The 25,427-nt window shown below is 45.3% G+C and overlaps 1 protein-coding gene across 1 annotated transcript; it reads right to left on the minus strand.

Moving 5' to 3' along the window:
* Nucleotides 1-181: 181 nt before the first annotated feature.
* Nucleotides 182-25,263, minus strand: LOC111853696 (alpha-actinin-2). The gene is made up of 21 exons (XM_023830894.2): nucleotides 24,915-25,263; nucleotides 18,929-19,043; nucleotides 18,524-18,643; nucleotides 18,096-18,182; nucleotides 17,654-17,741; nucleotides 16,720-16,798; nucleotides 14,871-14,952; nucleotides 13,474-13,559; nucleotides 12,920-13,012; nucleotides 12,571-12,801; nucleotides 12,015-12,162; nucleotides 10,927-11,077; nucleotides 8,723-8,831; nucleotides 7,740-7,880; nucleotides 7,413-7,595; nucleotides 6,128-6,262; nucleotides 4,842-5,021; nucleotides 3,763-3,909; nucleotides 2,164-2,229; nucleotides 1,463-1,621; nucleotides 182-925 (listed from the first exon to the last, which is right to left on the minus strand). Exons 1-21 carry the CDS (start codon nucleotides 25,047-25,049, stop codon nucleotides 767-769), a joined length of 2,694 nt encoding a protein of 897 aa, XP_023686662.1. The 5' UTR covers nucleotides 25,050-25,263; the 3' UTR covers nucleotides 182-766.
* Between the last annotated feature and the right edge of the window lie 164 nt (nucleotides 25,264-25,427).

The raw sequence follows: 25,427 nt of genomic DNA on the forward strand, positions 1-25,427 counted from the left end.
TCTGTTGAGTTTAGACAAGGGTTCTCAGTGCATCGTAAATCGTTAGGAAATTTCGGTGATTACTTTTGTGGTGCTACACAGAAGCTAGAAATGCTTGCTGTTAGTCGCATTATTGAACGAATAATATTAAAACGTTCGCGTGTATAAAGCCAGTAAATGATAAAATAAAACAATGAAACGATTAAATTTCTTAACTGGGTTTATTTTACGTTCGAGTCTGTGGAAAAGTACAAACAGTTTGCTCAAATTTTACAATGCGTTTTAACATTAACACATTAACTATTGATTGACCGGTTCTGGCTCATTCTTCTACGGTATATAGTGTCCCAAACACAATTTAGAGTAGTACGGGAGCAGAATGAACGCTACCAGGGACAGCCTGTGTATTTCCTTTTGGGCGAAGTCTATCATGGTTTGTGTAAATGACGACATAGGCACGAGCGTAAATTGTTATTTCTGGTGTTTAGTGTGCTGCACCAAGTTCTTTCTTTAAAGTTATTTACTTAATGTTTTGAGATTTGAGAGTAGGTTTCGGTTAACTCTTCTTGCATCTTTGTGCTTCTATAGCACGTGATCCCTTTGGATTTTAACGTTTTTAACATTGCGTTTAAATACTAAGGACTACGAGGTACCACACGTTAATATATTATCCATACTGCATAACATGTTGTTTCTTTTTATGCAGTTCAGGATTCACAGGGAGAGGAGAGAAAAAAGCGAGTCGTGGAAAGGGGGATTTAAGAAGGCAGCATGAGACAGGCGACCACTAGAGGTCGCTTTCTCCATACAGGGCGGTGGAGAAGGCCGTGTAGTCCAGCGCTCCCGGCACCTTATCGGGCCCGTTGTAGGGGGGCATTCTCATGATGCAGTACTCGGCCTGGTCCGGCGGCAGCTCGCGGCGCAGCTCCTCCACCAGGATGTACGGCTGTGGGGGAAGGAAGGTGCCGCATTTATCGCGGTCAGAAAAGGAGCAGCTTTCAGTTGAGCATTTTTTCCCCTGTGTCTTATCAGTGCTCTGGTAGCAACTATTTTCCATTCTCTCACAGACATGAGGGGTTAGCAGCGAATGAGGACACACTGCCCCCTTAGGTCCTCTGAGGGTGCGAGATATAAAGTCATGAAACACAAACACACATAGATATACACAATATATATATATATATATATATATATATATATATATATATATATATATATATATATATATATATATATATGATTTATAAATAAGAATAATAACACTAAATTAAAGCAATGGACAATGTTTTGATGGCACAACTAAGCTACTAATGGAACACTGTCTGGTTGTCTCTCACATGACATGCTTATAAGAATGAGTGTGTGTGAAGTATGTTGACAGGAGGGGCCCCAGAAAGTAATCTGTCTGCCTAGTGTTCTGTGATGGCTTAATCCGGCCCTGGGAGTGTGAGGGGGGAGGCGGGGCTGAGGAGCGGCTAAGAACCTTATCAGTGGCCAGGATCTTGAAGGAGGCCACGACCTGATCGGCCGTGTCGGTGTCGCCCGTCTCCCGGGTCATGAAGTCGACAAAGGACTGGAAGGACACCATGCCCGTCTGGTTGGGGTCCACCAGTGTCATGATGCGCGCAAACTCCGCCTCCCCCTGCCAAGTGGGAACGCAGCCGGTTTAGAGTCAATGGCCTCCAGAGCGGGCTGGCCTCCCATCCATCCAGCTATGGCCTGGACTGTTATCCTCAACAAACAGATGTCTCAGAGAAGTAGAAAGCTCACCCATAACCTTTTGGCGTTCATCAACACTAAGGAAATACCTTAATGTCGCACTCCGGTGCACAAGGGATCTTCAGCAGTAATATAACTAAAATAATAGTCAAATGAGTTTGCACCTGTAAGTGTGTGGAGCAATATATGCACGTATTGGGACAGCCCTAAATACTTGGCCCGGTTGACTACTCCCCCAGCTGTTCCAAATTCCGTGCACTGACTGGCACCAGCAGCTGGATATCACATGTCCTAAAAAGTAAGATGGTCCTCTTGCATCAACTGCTGATGCAACTTTTTCTATATTTGTGTCAGGCAAAATCAGGTAATGTGAAAGCAGTTTATATATCCGTACTTTGCTGTGCCCCCTGTTGGGTTGTTGCCTCTGTGTGAGACTTCACATGAAGGCACGTGCAATATTCTTACCAGAGCATAGCCCATGGAGATCAAGCAGGCTCTGAAGTCATCTGTCTCCATCCCTCCTTTCTTCTTCTGTGGGACATAGTCGGAGGAGGGGGCACGATACCGGGGAAGCGGACAGGGACCAGGGCGACATCATAGGCAGAGAAGAGAGAGAGGCCGCTGAAACAGACAGACAGACAGACACACACACATGGACACACAGGCCAGGGATGACACACACAGGACAGACAGACAGGGAAAATGGGGACACGAGAGACGACAAGTAGGACAGATGGACAGAGAGCAGAGAATCGTTTTAGTGTGTTTACTTTTGCCGGATGACATTTCTTTGAGGGAATCAGCTGGTGTGTTCATAGCACTATATAAATATCGATTTATATATCGATTCAGATTCCCTTTCTGCTGATTGTTTCAACAGCAATTTGGAGACCAAACAAGAACGGAAAGAGTTAAAATCATGCAAAAATGATGAGAAAATCGATCATTCTGCATGGAAAAGCAAGCAGTCGGCTGGTTCAGAAACCGACGCTCCCGTGTGGGATGAATGCGGCGAGAGCCGGGGGAACGGAAAGGGCTCAGTTATCATCCGAGCCACAGATCGTGAGGATTCGCAGGATCTGCTGTTGTCACGGAATCCTGGCAGGGGTGCCACGCGGATCTTCGGAAAGGGGACGCCAATGTGTCAACCACGGCAGAAAGGGGACCAGGTGGCACGGCGAGGTACCTGCTCACCGCTTCCGGCGCGGGCCGGAACCCTCAGGCGCACCACGGACACGAGCCACCCTAGAGCTGCGGAGGCTCATGCTTCATGGCATCCACGGGGAGGGAGGGAAAGGGAGGGGGCAACGGTCACTGGGGTTAGTGAGGTTAGCTGGGGAAATGCAGAGCAGAGGGCACACGGTGGTGTTTACTCAGCTTAGAGATCAGGAGCTAGCTCTGATTAGCAGGTGAACAAAGGTGGCGTGTGTGGATTTGCCATTTACTGGGTCATCAGATACTAGTATCGTCAGGAATGGCAGCAAGTTGTCCATCTGGAGCTCTCTGACCACAGAGTGGAGCTGAACCGAAGAGCAAAATTTCCAAAACTCACTCACAGTCTTTTTTTGTTGCTGTTGAGATGAGACGGCCAATGACCTAAAGTCACGCTTCCTCATCATATGTTACCGTATTGGGAACCAGAACTCACTGTCCTCATGTAATCCAAAGAAGAACTTTTGGTAAATTTCCAAAACTCACTTTTCAAAAGTCCACAGAAACGGTCTGAACTGGTACCCAGTGGACTGGGTGAGTTCTGGAAATTTTCTCTTCTATTGTTCACTTGTTCAGCAAGTCAAACTGTTCATAGCATCTTTACTCCAGCTGCCGTGGGCTCTGATTTTCATTTTAATTTCCTTTCAGCTTCTTTACTTCAGTATATATCGAGTGAACATTTAGGTGTGGAATTAATTCATTTTCAAATGGTTAATTATTAAACTATTAATTTTTGGGCTGCTCTGTCAGAGTGGCACATGCATGTCAATAATCAGGGGTATACGCCAAGCTCCGTGTAGGTATACTGCCAAGGCAAACTCTGCAGGAAGCCCTCAGGCTGGAACAGTGTACCCGGTCGAAGTGGCTGAAGGAGGAGCGGAACTCTTTCATCTGGGTCTGGCTGATGCCCTTGGCGTCGCGGGTCAGTATCTGCGTCTCGATCTCGTTGATGGTCCGGGCGACGGTGGTTAGCAGCAGCTCCCAGCCCACTCGGATATGCTGCCACCGTGAGGGGAGATGGGGAAGTGCGCTCAGAGCCGGCATACCGCTATGTCACAGGCATGACCCAGGACCGGCGGTGCCAAACCACATTACAGGGTGTGTCCTCACCATAGTCACTCTCCCATAACACAAATAAGAGATGCACACTGACATTTTAAAAAAATAAACTGTTTATATATAGAAATTCTACATATTTTCCATTCTACTGCAATACTTCTGAGTCATGGTACTGGTGAAAGTCTGGCTATTAACACTGAAAGCAGGTCACACACCAGAGGGGACTGGTCCATACAGGTACAGGAGATAGTAGCTCCTGTTATTTAGATTAAATTATAAAACAAGTAACTCTGAAATAACTCATTGCTATAATTTTATTGTCACTAAAACATTTCTATTCTTTGGAAAAGTTCACTATTATATCCTCAAACTTTAGCCACTATACATCACCGATGATGTCATAAACTACTCTAACATTGATTGGTTATTCATTTGTTATATAATAAATAGTCATCCATCCATTTTCTGTACCTCTTGTCCTATGCAGGGTTATGGAGGACCAGAGCCTATCCCAGAAGCTATGCGCACAAGGTCGGGAATAACCCAAGACGCCCACATGCCACACATGCCATTCATACCAGCAGACAATCTGTTAACTCCAATTAACTTTAACATGGTTTTGGACTGATTAGGAAACTGGAGAACCTCGAGGAAACCCAGCGAGGAAACGGGGAGAACATGCAAGCTCCACACATATGTAGTTATGGCTTGAACATTGGTCCCAAAGGTGTGAGGCAACAGTGATAACCACCACACTGAGTCATGAATGATTATAGATTATATTACATTATCAATACTCATTGTGCATAGTCCTGCCAGCCCGAGTGGAATGTAACCAAGGTGTGTGCAGAGCCCCCGGCGCAGGCTGATACCTCCATGGTGTAGTTCGTGTGCTTGTTGTCGAAGATGAGCGACTCCTGGATCAGCTGGTGGTCCTCCTCCAGCTTGTCGATGTTAGGCTTGTAGTTGATGATGGCTTGCTCGTACTGCTTAAGCTGCGTCATCTGGTCCTCCAGCGTGCTGCTCACCTCCACGGAGCAGTGGCTGATCTCCTGCAGGGTGCCAGGTGTGGTCGTGGCTTCGGTTAGACCCGCTCGGTAATTCACATTGTGTTTCTCAGTGATATTATTATTATTATTCGTTTTTTGTTTACCTGAAGACAGCAAGAATGATGAGTGTATCACTAAATCAAGCACCTCAAGATGGATGTAATTACAGTATTTCAATAATAAAAGCTTTATGAACCATTTTCTGTATGTTTTGACCACACTAGATGGCGCTCTTGGTTTACTTTGCTTCATGCATTGAGCCCTTTTTTGAACAGAGAGCACCATCTAGAGGTGTCAGGAAATACAGCAAATGGTTCATGAAGCTTCATTTGGCCATCACTAATTACAATATACTGTACATCATAGGTAGGCAATCTTATCCTCAAAAGGCCAATGCTTTTCCTCAAAAGCCCAGGTTTTCAGGATAACCTTTAGGTCAGCTGTTCAAACCCAGGTGTGAGGACTCTTCAACTAATCAGTCCTCTGATTAGTAATCTAATTGGGTATGCAAAAACCCACATACCCAATGACCCTTTCTGGATAAGATTGCCTACCTCTGTTGTACACCAGTGTTTCTTAACTGGGGGGTCATGACCCAAGAATTTGTTGTGGGACCATTTCCATTGGGTCACGGAGTGTGTGGTTCAAAGCGAATTATTTTGAACATTTTTTCTAGTGCTGGACTTTTTTGTTTTATTGGTTTTTTGTTTGTTTTGTTTATTATTTTTATTTGCAGACAAAGGCAATCTGTTACTTTTACTGTACTGTGTTCTATTTGCTATTACTCCACTATTTTGTTGTGAAATAAATTTGGTTCAAAATTTTTTAAATTTGGGTTGTGACTTATTGACCAGGGGGTCAGGGGGTGCCGGAGTGCCAGTTCATTTTGCCTCCCTTTTGAGGTTCTGAGTAACCCTTTTTACAGCCTGGTCAAATTTTGTTGGTCAGCAAAATTGGGGACACGAGAGTTGAGCACTTGACCCTCAAAAAGTGTCCGCATGATCCTGTCAAGGACCAAGGAAATATGTAGCTCCTAAGGCTAAACCAGCTGAGAACCACTGCGCACATTGTTTTAATTCTGTTACTGGGAAAGGTTAGCAGTGTCCGACCTCCATCCTGGTCTGGATCCAGGGTCCGATGAGGTTAGCCTGGGCAGCAAACTGCCTTCGGAGGCGTTCGTTGGAGTGCTGGCGGGCAAGCTCTTCCTGAAGGGAGCCGTCTCTCTGAGGAACCAGCTTCTTTACCTGCTCGGGCACACGTGCACAGGCTTCACAAATCTACACACCCACTCTCTCTGCTGGCCAGTCTTGGTAGTGCACTCTTATCACCCAAATGTCTGAAGGTCGAAGGGAAGTACAGTGCTTTCTGGATTATTTCTAAGCAACCTTCAACTCGTCATGCTCTGCCTTTCTTATTTTGCCAAATTGTTAACAGTATGCAGTTCAACAGCACATCTGAGTACAATCAATTAAAAGCTTAATTACTTTATGTTAAGTAAATAATATATTTAGACATCTGAGACCCTGATCAGGATAAGCAGCAGGGAGATTGATGGATGCATATTTGCATATTCAGTTGAGCTTGTGACCTTAAATTCCCAGGGTATTTACTCTACTAGTCCAACTGAAGAGGTTTTTGTTCCTCTACCCCACTGTCCTCTGGGTCTTCAGCTTGCACAGTCGACTATGTATGTTTATAAACAGTGTACACATGTAAAACACAGTGGTGCGGCTATGTACGGAAGCACATGACTGAATTGAAATTAACATCATGGTTGTTAATCCTAAAAAAACATCTATCAAAAAATTAGCACCATTCTGCTCGAGACAAAACCAGCCTCAGTGGTCACAATGATTCACTGCCACGATGCAGATAACAGAGGAAAGGAAAGAAAACAGGAGCGAAGATAATTCTGTGTCCTATCTTAACAACATACTTAACATAACGTTCCCGGGGTACTTCCCACTGAAAGGCAGATCAGGTAACCTTGAAAAATTCCTGCTATAAAAATAATCACCGTTATATGTAGATAAAGGTTAAAAACATTAAGCAGTGTTAGCTATGTCAATCCTTCATAATCAAGCAAGCTTACAGTATATATCAACAATAATAACTAATTCAATAAATACGAATCTTTTTTTCCCCCCTTACAATATCTTGCTATATCTGACTATGTCTGTATCTAACATGTGGAATCATAAGAGGAACCAGAAACTTGGAAGCGTGTCTGATGTATAGAAGATTCTCAGCACCAAATGGTGCATTGCTCTGTTATCCTGTTTAAATAATGCACATCAATCTTCCAGCCATCTCCATGACAACGGATTGCCCTTTACATCATGTCTCCTGCCTCATGAAGTGATTGAGTCAGTCATGTCTGAGATGAAAGACTACCTTGTCCCACTTGATGCAAATCTCCTCGGGTGTGATGTCGCTGTAGGGGTTGGACAGGTTGCTGGTGATTCCGTAGCTCTGGGCAATCTTCTGCACCTCGTTGTAGATCCCGAAGATGGCCTGCCTCTCAGTCTCCGCTTCTGGAAGTGTGGCTTTGAACTGGTCATGGGCGGAGATGAGACTCTGTGGGAGTCGGGGAAGGACGGACCAGAATGAGACACTTTGAATGCGTGGCGTAGCGTTTCATTTAGGCACGCCGATGTCATAGTGATGTCACACCGATATCACAGTGATGTCATAGTGATGTCACAGAGAGCAGCGGGCCACCTGAATCTCCTCGATGGTGTGTACGATGAACATGTCCTGCAGGTCCTCCATAGCTCCCTCCATCCAGTTGTTAAATGGCGCCGCCCTCTTGGCAAACTCCAAGTGCAGCTGATCAATGGTCTCAAGCAATTTCTCTGTCCTCTGAAAAAATGCAAGCAAAAATAAAATGCAGTTTTAACAATTTAATAACATCCATCTATACCCAGGGCACACACAAATTCATACATAATCATACATTACAGGCAAGTTATTTATGTCACATTATATGAAAGATAATGACAAGTTCGCATCCAGAGATGATTCCATAAGAGGGCGCTGTTTCCCACATTACATTTATGACAACAGGACATAAAGGATCCACAGAACAGTTAGTGCTATTTCTGAAACTTTAATTATAATAAAGGGTTCACATCCATTCAGGCTACATATTGTCCACCCTCGAACGCTGCAGTGTGCTAACTGTGGTGAAAGTGAACTATCTGTTTCAGTAGAATTGAGTGGGGACTCAGAGGACAGCACTGTATTCTCCACACCGGCCACATGACTTCCATCCCTGGCTCTGTACGTGTGACCTTGCATGTTTTTGTGTGTGTTTTTCTCTGTCTCTTCATGAGTCTCTTCCTGGTACTCCAGTTTCCTATCATTGACCAGACTTCATCTACATGGATTGGTTTTTACAGGGTGTATGATTGTGTGTGTGTGTGTCCTCTGATGAACTGGCATCCCCCCACAACCTGGTTGTCATTTGTCATCTTCCTTCGCATCCTGACAGGCTGATAAGATGGGCTGCCCCCTGGTGGCCGCTGGGCTCTAAGCAGGCACTTAGTTTGCTTATATCTTGGGTTGGCCTTGGGTAGATGCATGTCTGAGGGTCATTAACATGCCCTCAGCACTCAACTGTAAAACCCAGTACATGGTGTGTCCTCTTCTGCAGTGTCCTTCACAGACCATTATCTTCATGTGGTCCATGCTCACTGACCTACCTCCAAAGCCTCCCTCCTCTTCTGGGTCAGGGTCCCCAGCTGGTCCCACTGGTCACAGATCGTCTGGCAGCGCTCATTGATAGCCGCTGCGGCATGGTAGTCCAGCTCACTGGGGGGGGGGGCATTAAGGATAGATAGGTCCTGTTGCCATCCAAAGGCTATTTGCCAGAATAAGCCAGACAAGAACATAACCAGCTGCACCGGTTGTAGCCTAATGCACACACCATTAACACCACAGTATTCCCCCCCTCCCCCACACTTAGCACGGCGCACATTTCATCATTTGCCTTACTGCTCGTCTTATATTAAAAGGAAAACATCATGAAAAATGCTGAGGAATCAAGCTTTTATTGTTTGGACTCCCTGAGGCATGAAAACATTAAAAAGTGCAATTCAATCGCATTCAATCAAAAAAACAATATTTCCTGTCATTAGTCTGTTGGATCCCTTAAACACTTATAAACTTCCAGAAGTTTAACTTTCTCTATAAAGCTGAAGGGGGCAGCTCACCCTAACTGTGGGTTTGCCCTGTCAAAAAAGACACATGCCAAAGTTACTGGAGGAATTCGGGTCAGAAACACAGATGAACAACCCAGTGTGGATGAGGTTCAGACTGAGCATGTGCAGCCGGTGTCCAGCGATTGGGCCACTGCAGAGTCCAGTGGCCAGTACTGATTCTATATTCGTTTTAGCTCTTAGCAGAAGGATCTACTACAATAATGCCTTAGAGCTTAGATTCTAGCAGTTCCCAGAGATAGAACAGCTCAAGGCCAGCTAGCTTACTGCTCCCACTATAAGCCAGAGAGTAACTGATAGCTGGTGTGAAATATTACATGTGGTTGGGGCTCCTAGGTGGGAAAACTGCACTGAAGCCCCCATCTGGTGTCCCCCCCCCCCTCAAAGTGCCATTCAGCTGAATCATAGGTCAAAGACATTTATCTCATCTCACACCGAACAGCTACTGGGATGCTGTCCCATCACCTGCCTGTAGACGAATTGCCAGTTTTGTTAAGTAATCCTCCCCAGGTCATAAATGCTGAACTACCCAGTGCCCAGGGGTCATTATAGCAAGTGTATCGGTGACCTTTGACATACTGGACACTGTTCTCTAAATTTAAAGGCACAGAGCACTGTTTAACTGAACATATAACTAAACGTATAACTAAAACTGAGATGTTATTATCAGTGCTATCTTTCCAAAATCTCCCCCCACCCCCTGAAAGCCAATCAACTCTCTAGGTGGAGTGACGAGGCAGTGAGAAGGACTTGGACAGAGGAACTGAGGGGCATCTAAACCTGTAAACTTTGACACGGGCGGTATGGTGGCAAAGCCCACCGGCCGGTCAGCATTCCTGGACAGAAAAGTCCTGAAATAGAATGGGTCAAACAGTACAACCACCAGACTGGGGGGGGGGGGGTTGGCAGTGGGCAGGACAATCACTGCTGTCACTGAATGAAAAGTGGCAGGTGCTTCAGCTCTTCATATATTTAGATCCCCAGACACCACGAGCCCCGGGGGAGGGGGGGATCATTGTCCCCCAAGCACCAAATCCAACATAATTCTAATTATTTGCCCCCTTGCAACTTGACAGTGTTTCATACCAATGCTTACATTTTAACTTTTCCCTTTTAAGTTTGCTTTTTATAAGTCTTACGTCCTTACTGTACCAGTCCAAAGTGTTTGTTCCAATACCCTAATCATCATGCTGATTCTTTTCATCAAGTCCTCGTGTTTAATGGAAGTAAAGACATAATTAACCTTATAGAGCTCTGTAGATCTCCCAGCGGTGCAATTATTCTCCAAAACCATTTGTTAGTTGAGGACGCAATCCCCACGGACACTCCGCTAGCGTGATGCTAGCTTTAGAAAGTGTCTTTTCCGGTTTAATTACTTTCCGCTAATGAGACCACTCTGTAAATGAATTAGTTCTCTCCCATTTGCTAGCCGGCATGCCCATCTCTCCCCTCAAAAACTGCATCACGGCTCAAAATAGACGGAGCTCCCCGTCTGTTGACAAGCCTTCCTCCAGGAAATGGGAAGCCATTGATAAGAAGCTTCTGCCGAGTGGGGTCCCCACGAGCCCCTCTTCCAGAAAGAGGGACTAACGCTCTAGCGAGAGGTATGTGGAGGAATTTTTGGATGCGTGCAGATGGGGGGTAAGGGGGGGGGGTAGGGTGAGGTGCGCCAGCGCAGCGGAACGTACTTTAGCTCTTGAGCAATGGCAGCTATCTGCTCCACTCGGTCCTGGTGGGCTGCCAGGTCGCTCTCGAAGGCCTCGTGCCTCCTGAGCAAAGCTCGCAGCTGCGTCAGCGACGCAGACTCGTAGTCCTTCTGTGACAGTTGCTGATCCTTACCTACAGCGGTTAAAAACCCAGCCGAGGGCCCAGCATGACCCTACATGTGATGTGCAGGCTTTTATGCTTTTTACCCGTTTTACACTCGCATATTTTAACATGCAGGGAATTTAAATTTACAAAAAAGATAGATTGAAAATCAGTAAAAGATTCAATTCCATTTAAAATCAAGTGTCACTAGGTAAACAGTACTTATAATTAACTGGACTTAAATAACTGGTCACGTAACCAAGGATAATAGTTCTGCTAGACATATTAACCATATAAACCTAATTAGACATAATTTTGTCACATGTAGACAAAACATGGTCCAGATTTCACGTTTTTCGTTCACAGCGAAGGCTCACCTATTATTGTCGGCAAGCTAATTTCAGTGTGTCTGAAATGAAGCAGCCCTTAGAAGTGAATTTGAAACACTGTAGTCAGGTACCACTATGAGCATTAGGGCGTTGGGACATTTTGAAGGAGGTTAAAGCTAAGGTAAAGTTGCTGCTTTGATGAAGATCCTAGTGCAGCGGTTCCCAACCCAGTCCTCGGGGACCCATAGACAGTCCATGTTTTTGCTCCCTTCCAGCTCCCTGCCAGACAGTCCACATTTTTGCTCCCTCCCTGGAACAAAAACGCGGACTATCTGTGGGTCCCCGAGGGCCAGTTTGGGAAACTCCGGTTTAAAGACAAGAGTCATTTCCCTGTCAATAACAGGAAAACAGGCATGCTGGTACAAATGTGGACTGCCTACCAGGGAGCTGGGAGGGAGCAAAAACGTGGACAATCTGTGGGATTGGGAAGACAGACTTACAGTCTTCAGACATGAAAGGTGCGGGCAGCACGGCCAGAATGCAGGACTGCATGTGTGCAACCCTAACCCTAACCCTAACCCTAACCCTATCAGTGAAGCCAGTCTCTGTGCCTGCGTGCGGCACTGAAGGGTCCTCACCCAGTGCCCAGGTCTCATGGGTGGCGGCCTTCTGCCTGAACTTCTCAGCCAGGTGGTCGAGGCGCTCGAGCCTCCGGATCTCGCTCAGCAACCACTCCTCGTAGCCCTTCTCCGCCTGCTCCAGGCCCTGCCAGGCGCCGGTGATGTCCTGCTCAGAGCAGAAGAGCCGCCAGGAAAGACGCAGTGGTGACCGAAAACGTAACTAGCTGCTTAATAAAGAGCCGCTTCAAAACGCAGCCAAATTGTTACCATCTGTGATATATCATATAATTTGAAAATGATATATGGCTGCCGCGTTAAAGAGGAATTATTACTCTGCATTATTCCACGTTTTCTTTCTGAGACCTGATGCCTTTTCATTATTTTTTAATGATGCATCCTTCATCCTGAATATCATTATGTGAATCATTGGCAGGGAAAAAGCAATAACTCAACTGCAACACAAATATGCAACAGTGGTCCTCTTGCATCGAGGTGAAATTATGTGCTGGTTAGAAACGGGACGTTTCAGCTCCTCCCACCACTAGGGGGCGATGGGGAGCATCAATGCACTTACCGATACCATTTTGCCCTCAGAGGGCATGAAGGCGGGCCGGTTGCTGATGCGCAGCTTGGTCTGCAGGGTGTTGAAGTTGATCTCCAGCTGACACTTCTCCTGCACCTTGGGCGGCTTGTGCATGCGGCGGTAGTCGCGGAAGTCCTCCAGCTTCCTCTGCATGGCCTGCATGGTCTTCTCTGGAGTCCGGTTCTCCAACCAGGGGGTCGTGCGCTGAATCCACTCCAGCAGCTTTTGGGGATGTGGGGGTGGGTGGGGGGAGGAGGACACCAGGGTTGGTCGCTGCATCTGTGTAGGACGGCGGCTTGAGCCAACGTCTGACAGGAAGTCACATGACCCGGCCTGGTACCTCGCTGGCCAGCTTCTCATACTCCTCCATCAGCTTCTCATTGTCCTGGTTCACCCCAAGCACTTTGCAGATCCTATTGGCCGCTGTCTCAGCCTGTGGATGGTGGAAAAGTCCAGCTTTCTTAAGGGACAGCAAGAGGACATGGAGGAATGTTCCCCATTTTGCCTTTTGCACTGTGTAAATAAGGTTTTAGGCACAAGTCATAAGTGTTGCTAGGCTGGTATTAGTCTAACAGTGCCGAATTCAAAAAACCTACAGTGGTGAACTGCACAGAAAACTGATACAAGGTTACGGTCACAGTAATTGTTATTAGCGATGTGCTAATGGGGAACATTAGCTGGTAAACCAGCCTATGTGTTACGGGACGCACTGGTCCTGGGCTGGTTCTCCAGGAAGGCAGCGCTCATATGAAGGGGAAGAGGGATGAAGGCGTTTTGGGGATATGAAACGGCGTGGGGGTTTGTGGGGCGGAATGGTCCAGAACGAGTGAGCTGAAATGTTAGCTTCTAGTCAGGTTTGGTAAGGGGGGGGGGGGACTCTGCAGGACCCCCTACCTGCTCAGCTCCGGCAAAAGCGTGGTAGAAGCAGGACACGTAGGTCATGATAGCTCTCTCGTCGGGCTTGGGGGTGTTGACAATGTCTGGGGTGGGGAGGGGGGTAAGAAAAAGGAGGAGAAGGGAGATGAAGAGAGAGGAAGGAGGGAGAGAGAGAGGGAGAGAGAAAGAGCTGCAGAGGGAGGAGGACCATGGCAGATTTTTGGAGGAAAATGAAAGTATGGCCATGGAGACTCTGCGCCGTACCTTCTCAAGCACGGTAAGAAGTGACTACCACTGTCACCACTCCCACCTTAAAGTTACCTCTTTCCTTCTAGAAAATTCTGATTTATGTTTGAGCTCTTGCACCCGTAGCCTCCGGGACTGGCTCCGGACCCCCGCGACCTTGAACAGGACAAGCGGCTACAGAAAATGGACGGATGGATGGATGTCTGAGCTCCCCGTCAATTCAAAACTGCTCTTGTTAGAGCTGGGGAAGGTGGGAGGCATAAGAGGTGCCATAATTCATATGGAGAGGCCAATGATATGCTTTGAATCGGTGAGTGACAGGGGCAGACGGGACTCCACGGCCAATCAACTACCAGCTGGGGTCAGTGCCCCCCGTGGCCCCGCCCCGTACACGCCCCTGGTTAGAGTTCATTATCATTGGCTGGGAATAGAGCATACTATCTTCATTCAGCTTGAGGAGTTAGGGCCAATCCAACTGAAAAATGAGAATCAAAAATGGGAAATAAAATGGGGGGGTTGACAGAGCGAAAGCGTGCCATCAGGGTGCCCTCACCTTCCGGGGCCCCGCAAATGCATGATAGTAACATGATACATAGGTCAGTACCGCCCTTTCACCGGGTGTGGCTGTGTTTGCCACGTCTGTGTGGAGAGAACAAGGTCATCCTTTCAGTTTACCCACCCGCCCCCACACAGTCACCCATGTGTCCCCCCCCAGAGTGCCTCACTGGGGTGGGGGGGGCATTTTATGAACTCATAAATTACCCTGGCAAACTTTGGTACGAGCCAGCAGACCATGAAACATAGGCTATCTATCAGAGTGACTGTTAATACATTCTGTCCCTCTGCTGCCAAAGTCTGCCAATACTGTCTGACTGCGATTTTCTATTTTTACTCAAGAACAACCAGGACACCAAAGCCAGCTCAAGGAGAAACACAGCAGCCCATTCAGATTCTCCTGAGGCAAATTCATTTAGATATAATAGTCTCAGATTTATCAAAAGTTTTATCAAAACTCTCTAGGAAGAGCAACATGCATTTCAGTGTCTATGTTTTGCTGAGAGCACATGAATTAAACAGCCTCTTGTTATACTGTCTGTTATTGTCACCGCAGAGGGAGGAAGCCTCAGCCTATTGCGAAGGCAGTTAGATTCTGAGAACATCTGAGTCACCTTCAGCATCCAGCATTTTGGGGATATCCAGGTGCTTCTCAGCGATTTCCAAAGCCAGGTTCAGGTTACCAACAGGATCGTCCTGCATGGAGAATAATGTACTTGTTCACCTCAATACAAAAACATCGCAATATACAGAGGATCGTTCCAGCTCTTCAACACTTCAGTTTATAATATTAATATACATTTCATTCAAAAATAAATTCAATTTTCATGGTCGGTTCTCATTAAACGTCAGTATTTTATTGACTTTTTTACTCCCAAGACATTCTTTTGTTTTAACATGTATGAACAGTTATTAAAAAGGAAGAATGTGGACCATGTCCTAGTGCCCATAATGCATCTGGGTTGTTAGCAGGTGTTAGCAGTTTCCTGGATTGCAATGTGAGGCAGCATGCTAGCAAACACGGGTAGCCCAACCTCCTGGGACACACCAATCAACCACGATGTTCCTGGCAAAGCAACGTCTATCACTCAGCTCTGTTCAGGTCATTGGACGCAGATCAAATTGAAAAGGCACGTGTCGCCTGACAGCGTCCAATCGGACGGCGAATGATTAGCATTAGCTCAAGGTAGCATTCCTGAACTGCAGTTGCCCCGCATGGTTGGATCAAGATGGTTATGGATGTCTGATGTGGCCAAATTCCTGCCAAGGGCATGACAGCCCCAGAGGGACGACAACAAGAGGTTTATTCCCAGGAGAGAATAGAAGCCCACTCCCCAACTGGCATCAATTGTGACTTCCATAGAGCCCCAACCCAAAGGACAGTGACAGCTTGGAGTAACTGCCCCCCCCCCCCCCCCCAGTCACTGAAGTGTAACTCGCCCAATCACAAGATGACATGTCGACATTTTGTCCATTATGTCTCCCCACCCAGGTTTACACACAGAGGGCAGGGTTAAGGCAACAGAAATGTGAGGGGGCAGCATAACTGCCCATCATATCAGCAGTAATCCCATGTCTCTCCTAGAATAGGGCTCCCCCCCCCCCCCCCTCAGCTAACGGCACAGCAAATAAAACCTCAAGCTGTCTGCGAGCTCCTGTTGGACAGGAATGCCTTTGAGATTACCAGGAGGATAAATCTTTCAGGAACACAGACAGAGAAAAGGATTTTTGTTTTGACTGGTAAACAGCATTGCTAAACTGTAGGTCAAGGCCCACTTAAAAACACATTGTTGAGGATATACAGCATATCATATGTAAACATACAATATTGTGGTAAAATGCTTTGTTTATTATTATTTTTAATTATATTTACTTCATTTGTTTTAGTATTGATTACAGCATCCGTAGTACAGGCAATTCACCACAGTACAGGCACGAACCCGACAGATAAATATAATGGCTTTCACATTTGTTTCACATTTTTATTCCTCTGTTCAGGAAAAGAGTTGCTGTCTTGGTGGAACATATGCCTTTATGTGATCGTAAGTCACTAGTGGGCCAAAATAAAAATAAAAATCCATCATACACCTAAATCAGGAGGAGAAGCAGAGCAGCTATGGGTGAAAAAAAAACCCAAAAGCCAGTTCTGGGAGCAGGATATCTCTTTATATCACAGAAAGGCTTTATTATTTGAACATTTCCTATGGATGATGGTGTTAATGACTAGCCTGCACCTCCAGGTGTAATAAATCAGCCAGACCACTGGGGGTCACTGTTGCATGCAGGGGGAATGAAGCACAAGCAGTGTGGACAAAGTCCTACCAAGATGACCCCTCCTCACTGATATGTGACATTTTTGTGAAGCGAGAAGCCCTCCCCCACGGTTAGCCCGAGTGACCACAGCAGAGCTATCACTACCATGCATGACAAACCCCCCCATGTCATCACAACAGCACCAGGGACCTTATTCAGCTTGGTGAAGTCTATGAGGTCCGGCCGGTGTCTGTGGATCAGGGCGCAGAATGCCAGGCCGTCTTTCCAGCTTGATGTTCCGGAAGGGATGGAGTCGGAGAGAGAGTCACGTTAAGACTGCTGACCAAGGCGGACTGAATTGAAGGAAGTGTGAGTGTGTGTGTGTGTGTGGATTATGTTTATATTACATTGTGGGGACCAAATGGCCACCCACATTGTGAAAAAACTGTTGCTTTGACATTGTTGGGACCATTTTTCAGGTCCCCACAAAGATGTGTGAATGCAATCAAAAAACTAAAAATGGCAAAAGTCTTGTATTTTGTTTGGGTTCTTATGGTTAAGGTTAGGGCTGGGTAGGGGTTAAGGTCATTGTGTGGGGATTAGAGTTTTCCCCATAGAAATGAATGGAGAGTCCCCACGAAGATATAATTAAAAACCTGTGTGTGTGTTTGTGTGTGTGTTTTGTTGACAGTCTGGTTACTGAGTAACTATCTGACTGATCCGGACCACCCACACATTCCTGCCTGCATTCAGACCCATAATATCTGCACCGGAGGTCAGACAATGCATATTGGAGCCAGCATGCCTCCCTCGGCAAATCGATACGGCTGATTGGATGGGGGAGATAACAGTAAATCAGAGCCCATCACGGCCTCCGACACAGTAAAAGCGGGACACGCTATTTACGGTGTCTGAATAACGGCGCTTATGTAAGCATTATCTGGCTACTGCGCTTTATAACCTGAGCATGAGACCTTCAGATCCCTTTCAGCTCACCAAGGGCATCAGTCATCGACATTCATTACCAGTTTAACAAAAAATGAAGTAATGAAGCAAAATGAGATTTTTGAGCCCAACCTGGGCCATGGTTTGTGCGAAAGACAAGCGAGCTTCTGAGCAGAGACTGAGCCTCCCTGGCGCTCACCTGATGTGAAAGTTTTGGACATTGACATTCCTGTAGGGGGCAGTCTTCCTCTGGCACCATAGAAGAAGTCCTTCTTTGGCAGAGGTTTCTGCATAAAAGGTTGCAGTCAATTACAATGTGGTTGAAAAAACAATTATGCAACAACAGTTGTTATTAACTTATATCAGAAAATAATGCTATTCACATGCTGAGAGCAAATCACACAGATTATTGTAGAACATGAATCGCAAAATTATATCTCAAGACGTTCCCAGCCCTGAACCTCAGGGGCTACATAATCCAGTTTCCCTTTCAACCTGAGCACGTTCTACAACTAATCATTTCCTTAGCTGACGAAAGCTGTGGTCAACTTCCATAGTCAGATTTCCAAATACATTCCTCTACGTACAATGGCCCAGGACTAGGAACCTTCACTTTAAATGAGACACTTTGGGTCTCTTGCCTTCAACTGAGATATCCTGAATGGCGAAGCGGAGGATGATGGTCCAGATCATTCCCAGGGTCATCTTGACATTCCCATCCACAATTTCTACAGAAACACATAAGCAACGTCATGTTCTTCCCTCTGTTCATGCGTAACGATCATCACCCATCCATCTAAGACTCTTAGACATTTTTGTCTAAGTATTAACTGATCATGTGTTTTCCCTTAATGTTCTTTAGACAAATTAGCAGAGTAATGTCTCCATAAAAACAGAATCAAGGTGCTATAGCCATTTTGTTTCCTTCATGAGTCATGACGTACACATGACTGTCAGTTGTTTTAGTCTACAGACCCATGCAATAAGCACTTCAAGGTATATTCAAAGCCTATGAATCAGAAATTTGCCTCCAAGTGTCACCAGAAAGGATTTCAAAGTGGTCTGTTACCTTCTGCCCCAATGGAGACAAGTTTCACGCCTTTGCTGGTGATGTAGTCTAGAGCTTTGTTGACGTTGGCTATTTTGTGGAAGCGCATCTTCCCTCTGTCAGGTTTGGGGAGCCTTTCACCTGAAAGTTAAGCGATAATTTCAGCAACTTCTGTCATACTTGTGCGCAGGGCATGAGAGGCATTTGGCCCGTAATGTGCTCCATGCTCCAGTGCACAGGATTTGCCTGATGTCTGCCAGACCAGAGCAACAGGTGAGCGTGTTCAGGATGCATCCCGACCTGCTGGCAGACATCCATGCTTTAACTGGAGGTAGTGAGCATTACAGACCGTAACGGGATCGTCCACAACAGCTCGGCCTTTGACCTTTCGAGAAAGACAAAGGCGGTAAGCATGAAAACACATACCCGAAATGACTTCCAGGAGTAGCATGAGTTTGAGGCCGTTCCTGAAGTCCTCCTCGATGTTCTCAATCTGTGTCCCCGCTTTCCTCAGGTGGGAGTTGCACCAGGCCGTAAACGTCTACAAACGGGGGGAAATCGCAGCGACCTTCAAGGCTGCAGAAGCTTTCCAAATATGCACTGCTTTTGGTATCTTTAACAAACATTACGTTTTCAAAACAAATATAAAACATCTTTCTCAACCCTCATTGAACTGACTGTACATGTCTGTGACCATCAAATGGACAAGCAAAAAAAAATATATGGATGAATGGATAGATGACAAACTACACACACCTGAATGACAGGCACACTGAGGATTTAATGGGTTCTAAAGTGCTGCTGTGCACGATATTCCTTGCAGTGACTGGACACTATAAATATGTGCTTTATATAATTTGCTTTTATGATAAATTATTCAGTACAGGCCTACAGCTGTACTGTGTGCATCACATGACAAGGACATTGGTTTCCTTGGTGACAAACGCATGCATGGGTACTTATACATAAACTTGCCACCCCACCAGTGCAGGAAGGTCCTCCTCAACCCAAACTCCATGGAAATCCAACTTTCCTGGAAAGCCATTAAAACTCTTCTACATTTCACTCCCTAAAGGCAACATTTAATGTGATTGTTCGCCTGTTCTTCATGCACCATTATCCCATAGCAGGAAGAAGGCTGATCAATAGTGGGAACAAAGACCGATGTAAATCGTAAAGGGGAAGCATAAGGTGGTACTGATGGATGATCAGCGAATCAAAGCTGGCCTTAAAAAAACGAATGAAGGTAAAAAATGTTATACTGCGCAGAACACTATACAGAGCAACAGCGTAGGTTTGGTTTCAACATCGATAGGAACCAAATCAGCCTGAACCGCCCACCCCGCTAAACACACACACAGTACTGTCACAACGTTGGTAGGGACATGTCCCTGTCATCCACACCCAAATCTACCCCCTTGGTATACAGTCATCAGAAGTCTTGTAGGGACCTGTGTTTTCTAAACTAAGGGTTAGGGTTAAAAATTCTGACACAGTAGCATTCGAAGGACGACCGGGAATCAAACCTATATTTACCTGGATCACCATTCGGAGGATATCTGACCATTCACCCATTTTTTTAAATCTCCTAACGCATGTCAACGTCTCTAGGCCTCCCCCCCACCCCCCCCCACCCCCGAATCATCACTTGAATCAGCTCATTTTACAGCTATTATACGGCCGCAAATAAATTGACGTTTCATCATGGGGCCCAGCGAAATGGCTGGTCTCTGATTCGCGATAATATCAGTCACTAAGACAGACGCCGATGAGCCACCGTGCAGTGTGATGTGTCAAAATAAATGTCAATTTAAAACCTAGATTCCCTCTCAAAGTCAAAGACCAATAAAGGATGGTGGAGGGGCTGGCAATTCAGTCTGAATGCTACATTGTATATATAAATATATAAGATAAGACAGCTTTATTGCCATTATACTGCAGTACAATGAAATTTTGTTGACATCTCTTCTCCTGCAGCAATTTTTAAACAATGACAACAGGATAACAATGGAAAACACTGATTTAAGACAGAACAGCAAAAGGGGCAATTCCAAAATAAAGTGCAGACGACGGACAGAGCGGTGGCATCATAAAGAAGGCCTTATTCATGTCGATGGCCATCACTAGCTAATGTTATGTTTTGAATTGGTGAGTGACAGGGGAGGGGGCATTCCAGGGGCCAATCAGCTTTCAGCTCTGCCACTCTGCCCCCACCCCTCTATATACCCCTGTATATAAAGGGCTCTTGGCTTAACAATATTTGATGACCTGCGAGTTGAACCACCATACAACCGCGAACAATAATGAGTCCGTTTAGATGAGTCCATTTGAAATCTCTTCTCATCCTCTGCAACTGTGATTCCAGTGACTTGATTTGATGTTACAACAGGTTAATATAGCTCACAGGAGGGATAGACCATCAATATCGGTAGTTACTGGATCCAGGTATCAATACATAAGATACGCCAGTGTTTCCCAACCCAGTCCTCGGGGAACCCTGGACAATCCACGTTTTTGCTCCCTCCCAGCTCCCAGCCAATCAGGAACACCGAATACCTGGTACAGGCGTGCTGGGAGCTGAGAGGAAGCGAAAACGTGGACTGTCCAGGGTTCCCCAAGGACTGGGTTGGGAAACACTGGGATACGCTATGTACAAAATAATGTGATGCCTTAGTAATTGATCCTTTACAAATAATCAAGTTATTTTCTAGCCATTTACTATTAGCCATCAAAACAATACATTTCCTTTCAAGCCCTAAATTTTAAACATGACATTCAACTCATGCATTCAGGAGCTATAAGCCGAAACTGTATCACAGCAGAGAAAAACAGCTTATTTCTGCTCTGCCAAAGTGCACCTGGCTGACCTGTAATTATTTCCTAGCATTGGAGTTCAGCTTCATTGTGTGCTACAGGCCTGTCATGCCATAATAGAGAAAACCTGATGCAACACTGCCCCCTATTGTGCCTTACAGGCAAATGGCACATTTAAATGGATGATACCATTGCTGAACTAACAAAAAATGTTAAATGTTTAATGGCATACAGTTACGATATCTAAAAAGGTAATTAAGTGCGGAGTAAATATTTATGCGATATACCAACGTTAGATGTTCGAGAACCAGATAGGGGAATTGATCAATGTCCATCACTGGCAGAAATGACATAGCAGTGAATTACAGAAAGGATGAAACGTGGATAATCTGTTTTCCATAAGGGATTTGATCTTGTAAATGTTTTCTCATCACCAGTGAGAAAGCGTCACTGCTGGCCGGGATGCACCTTAGCAATTACGCATCCAAACGTGGCCATGTCGGCCCAGCACCTGCCATCGGCACGGCCTGGAGGATGACTGACCAGTGAAGCAACCGTAGCTCTCAGTGCCCAGCGTGTGGGCACGGGGCGGTGGGACGGTGGGGGTCACCTCCAAGCCGGCAGCCATGGGCACATGTGGATTTAACAACGAGACGACAAAAGGTCTCTCTTTACAAACAACTGGTCGCATTCCAGCCATCAAGAGGGTTTATATTTAGACTGGTTTAGACCGGTCTGGATGGCGTTAGGGGAAAGGTACTGTGGCTCGGTCTTAATAAGAAAGGTTCTGATATTCATCCCGTTATACGTATGTAAATAAAAGATACTACTAATCACATATCTTTACTCACTCTTTCCCTGTGTGATCCTACAAAACTATTTTCTCAACCCTGTTATTCAACAGATTAAATACTAACTGCACATCCATATACTCAACAGATTAAATACTAATTGCACATCCATATACTCAACAGATTAAATACTAACTGCACATCCATATACTCATTTGTTACTATGATGTAACATTGCTCTTCCACCAACACATTTTCCATACAACAGTAACTTTCACCTTAATAAGTTATGACTCCAGTTTAATAGCCGATATTTACAGCAACATTAGTCTGTTAACTGCCCCAATTCATTATTATTTTAAGGATATTTATTTAAGCAATGTTCAGCTATTGTGCATGTGAGTCTTTATTCACAATAGTCCTGACTGGAGGTCCATTGTACTCAAAGAAGTTCCTTCGCTGACACTGGTCACTGGTGGTGATTCTATATTAAGCATAACAGAGGCTTTGGAACAAAGGCAGAATTCCAGTCGACGAAGGAAGCACATGTGATACCGTCTAGCAAAAGTGGCACTGGCGTCTTAGAAGCACCCGAGCGCTAAATATATTTACTAACCATTTCAAACGAAGGGCACCAGTGACATTTACAGTTCTGCTCTCCAGGTGCAGACCTACAGGATTAGAGTGCCCAAATTAATGGCCTACTGTTAAAACCTTCTATTAAAAATATAAAGCATGAACTCTTGATGCTCCAGTTGGTCCAGCAGCACAGTCACTACATTTCCAAAACACATACCTGTAGATTGCTGAAGGCGGCAAGAATAATAGCGCAAAATAAAGATCAAATAAATAAGAGCAGTAATGTTGGCAATACAGACAGCCCCCAGGCTAAGAACGTCCGACTTACAGACATCTCTTACTTATGAACGGGCAGCCATACAGCCTATTGTATCAAAAATTCGGGTTAAATACAATGATTCGTAATAACGAAAGAACACAATACTTTGTGATGCTCATTAAAACATTACGCAGCTTCAACAGTTCGTCGGCTCAAGCTACAGTACGTTACCATTTGTAGTAACTTTGTTATTGTTATATTATTATTACTATTCTTGTGTTACTGTTTAACCGATTTAACTACATATTCCACTTAAAGACAGACTTGTTCATAACCTGGGGACTGGCTGTATTCAAATCCTGGCAACCCTTACTACATAAGCAGGTGAAGAATGGATGAATAGATGGATGAATAGATGGATGACTGGATGGATGACGGGATAATATTTTACTGTCTAAGCCACGGGTGTCTAACTCCAGTCCTGGGGGGCCGGAGCCCTGCACATTTTTGGGTTTCCCCTCATTTAACACACCTGATTCAACTCCTTGTGCTAATTACCACACAGCTCTTGAGCTGAATCATTTATGGTGGAACAGGGAAAGAACTAAGCTACACAGGGCTCCGGCCCCCCAGGACTGGAGTTTGACACCCCTGGTCTAAACAGAAGAGACATATGTTAGTACAGAAATGCCGTAAGGGGGCTGGGAGTTAGGACAATTCCAGTGACCCTTCAGTGACAGGGGCCATAAGAAATGTGGAGCATCACTGGATTGGTTGGGGTAGGGGACCCAATGTGCTTTCATGGGGCCCAAAATCTCTAGTGGAGTCCCTGCATCAGTAACGTGAAATAAGATGCAGTTACGAGGATCCTTTTCACTGGCAAAATGTGGACTTTTAGCATATAGCTGACCAGTCCAATGCATTTACAAATAAAATATCTAAAAAATAATTTCAGAAAATCTCCCTATTTCAGGGGACATCAAATTAATTTACTCCAAACTACAAAGAAGCATTTAAAAATCCGTAAATTCCCACTCAGTAATGCTTATTTTAAAATATTCACACACTAAAACATACTTATAGAATGTAATTGGAGATACTAAAAGTCAGTGTTAAAATTAAGAATAGATACATATGAAGAGATAAACACATTTCTCCTTAAACTAACATGCTGCCCGCAGAACTAAAGACCAACACTTAAAAAAAACAATGTGGCACTGTCACTGACAATAAAGCGATCGTGTTGCCAGAATTTACTTTACAAGAACAATATTTATTTTAAAAAATGCATACACTAATTCCATGTCAAGGACATTGGATTAACCCACGACATCGACCTTCGGGTGTGCGGTTAAAATTAGGCACCGCATCCATTCTTATCCTAAAGACGTCATGCTGTAATGCCGGCATCTGTTGACAGCTCTCATAGCGCGCGCCGAAGGCATGCCAGGGCTCGCGGTCACCGCGCGCTATTGTTACCCGGTGCCCAGCCGCATCCGACCATAAAATATTTGCCTGTCCCCTATTCAGTAACCCTTAATCACAGGCTTTGCCAACTCTCAGGCATCTGGCGTGACACTCACTATTTCAGACTCACGCAAGAAATCTTACGACAAATCTATATTATTCCATTATAAACCTAAAAAGTGCTACTTCAAAAGCGTTGGGGTAGTTTGCAAACCCCGCAAACTATTTACAAGGTAATAAAACTGCACATACATGTAAGTGCGTGTATCGAAATGAAAATTTCTCGCCAGCCAGTTGACCGAAGTTGGCATCACTGTAATCAAGAGCCCATCGCAGGTAACTTTTCATCACGAATCGAAGAGCCGTTGCAAAAAATTTAACTCCGTGCGCAGAAAATCTGAAAAAAAAAGTTGCTCCCACCATTGTAATAACACGTTTAGGCGCTTTCAAAATATGCTCTTATTCAACAAACTGCATTCTCGCATTTAATTCTGCTTCTTACCTTCCTCTGTTGCTTTTCCCAAGCCGGATCCAACAAGAGGTCCCTGTCCCATTCATCCTCTTGCGCCATGTAGTAGTCCTGCTCGTATCCATTGTTATACTGCGCTGTAATCTCTTCTTGGGTCATCATCATCATTTTTGCAGCTTTATGCAAAATTCGCCAAGCTGGTTAATTGGACGGGGGTGTAGAAATAACGCCGTGTGCGAGTATTTTTTGGGTCGGCGAGTGTATTTGCGTGGTGGTGATGGCTCGGTGCTGATCGTGCTGGGCTGAGCTGTCTTTCTCGATCTGTCCTCCCACTCTTTCTGTCTCTCCCCCCGGCTGCCTTGCCGCAGTTAGGTCGGCAGGAGCGACACCTATACCAATTAATACTTGTGCGTCACGTGACAGCGTGCCTGTCAGGCATGGGGAACATACAAACACGCTCGTGTGCGCGCGCTGATACAGTCGTGTACATAGATGCGAACAATATGCCAATTTTGCAAATTATTTTTAAAAATCCCGCCAATCATC

This window comes from Paramormyrops kingsleyae, chromosome 20 (assembly GCF_048594095.1).
Source record: "Paramormyrops kingsleyae isolate MSU_618 chromosome 20, PKINGS_0.4, whole genome shotgun sequence".
Taxonomy (NCBI): domain Eukaryota; kingdom Metazoa; phylum Chordata; class Actinopteri; order Osteoglossiformes; family Mormyridae; genus Paramormyrops; species Paramormyrops kingsleyae.

What these genes read in the sequence shown, in the direction of transcription:
- LOC111853696 (XM_023830894.2), bottom strand. Translation starts at nt 25,049, where the DNA reads ATGATGATGATGACCCAAGAAGAGATTACAGCGCAGTATAACAATGGA. An exon ending in ACTCCTGGAAGTCATTTCGG is followed by an intron (nt 18,644 to 18,928) that starts GTATGTGTTTTC and finishes CTTAACTTTCAG; the next exon opens with GTGAAAGGCTCCCCAAACCT. An exon ending in TGTCTCCATTGGGGCAGAAG is followed by an intron (nt 18,183 to 18,523) that starts GTAACAGACCAC and finishes GTGTTTCTGTAG; the next exon opens with AAATTGTGGATGGGAATGTC.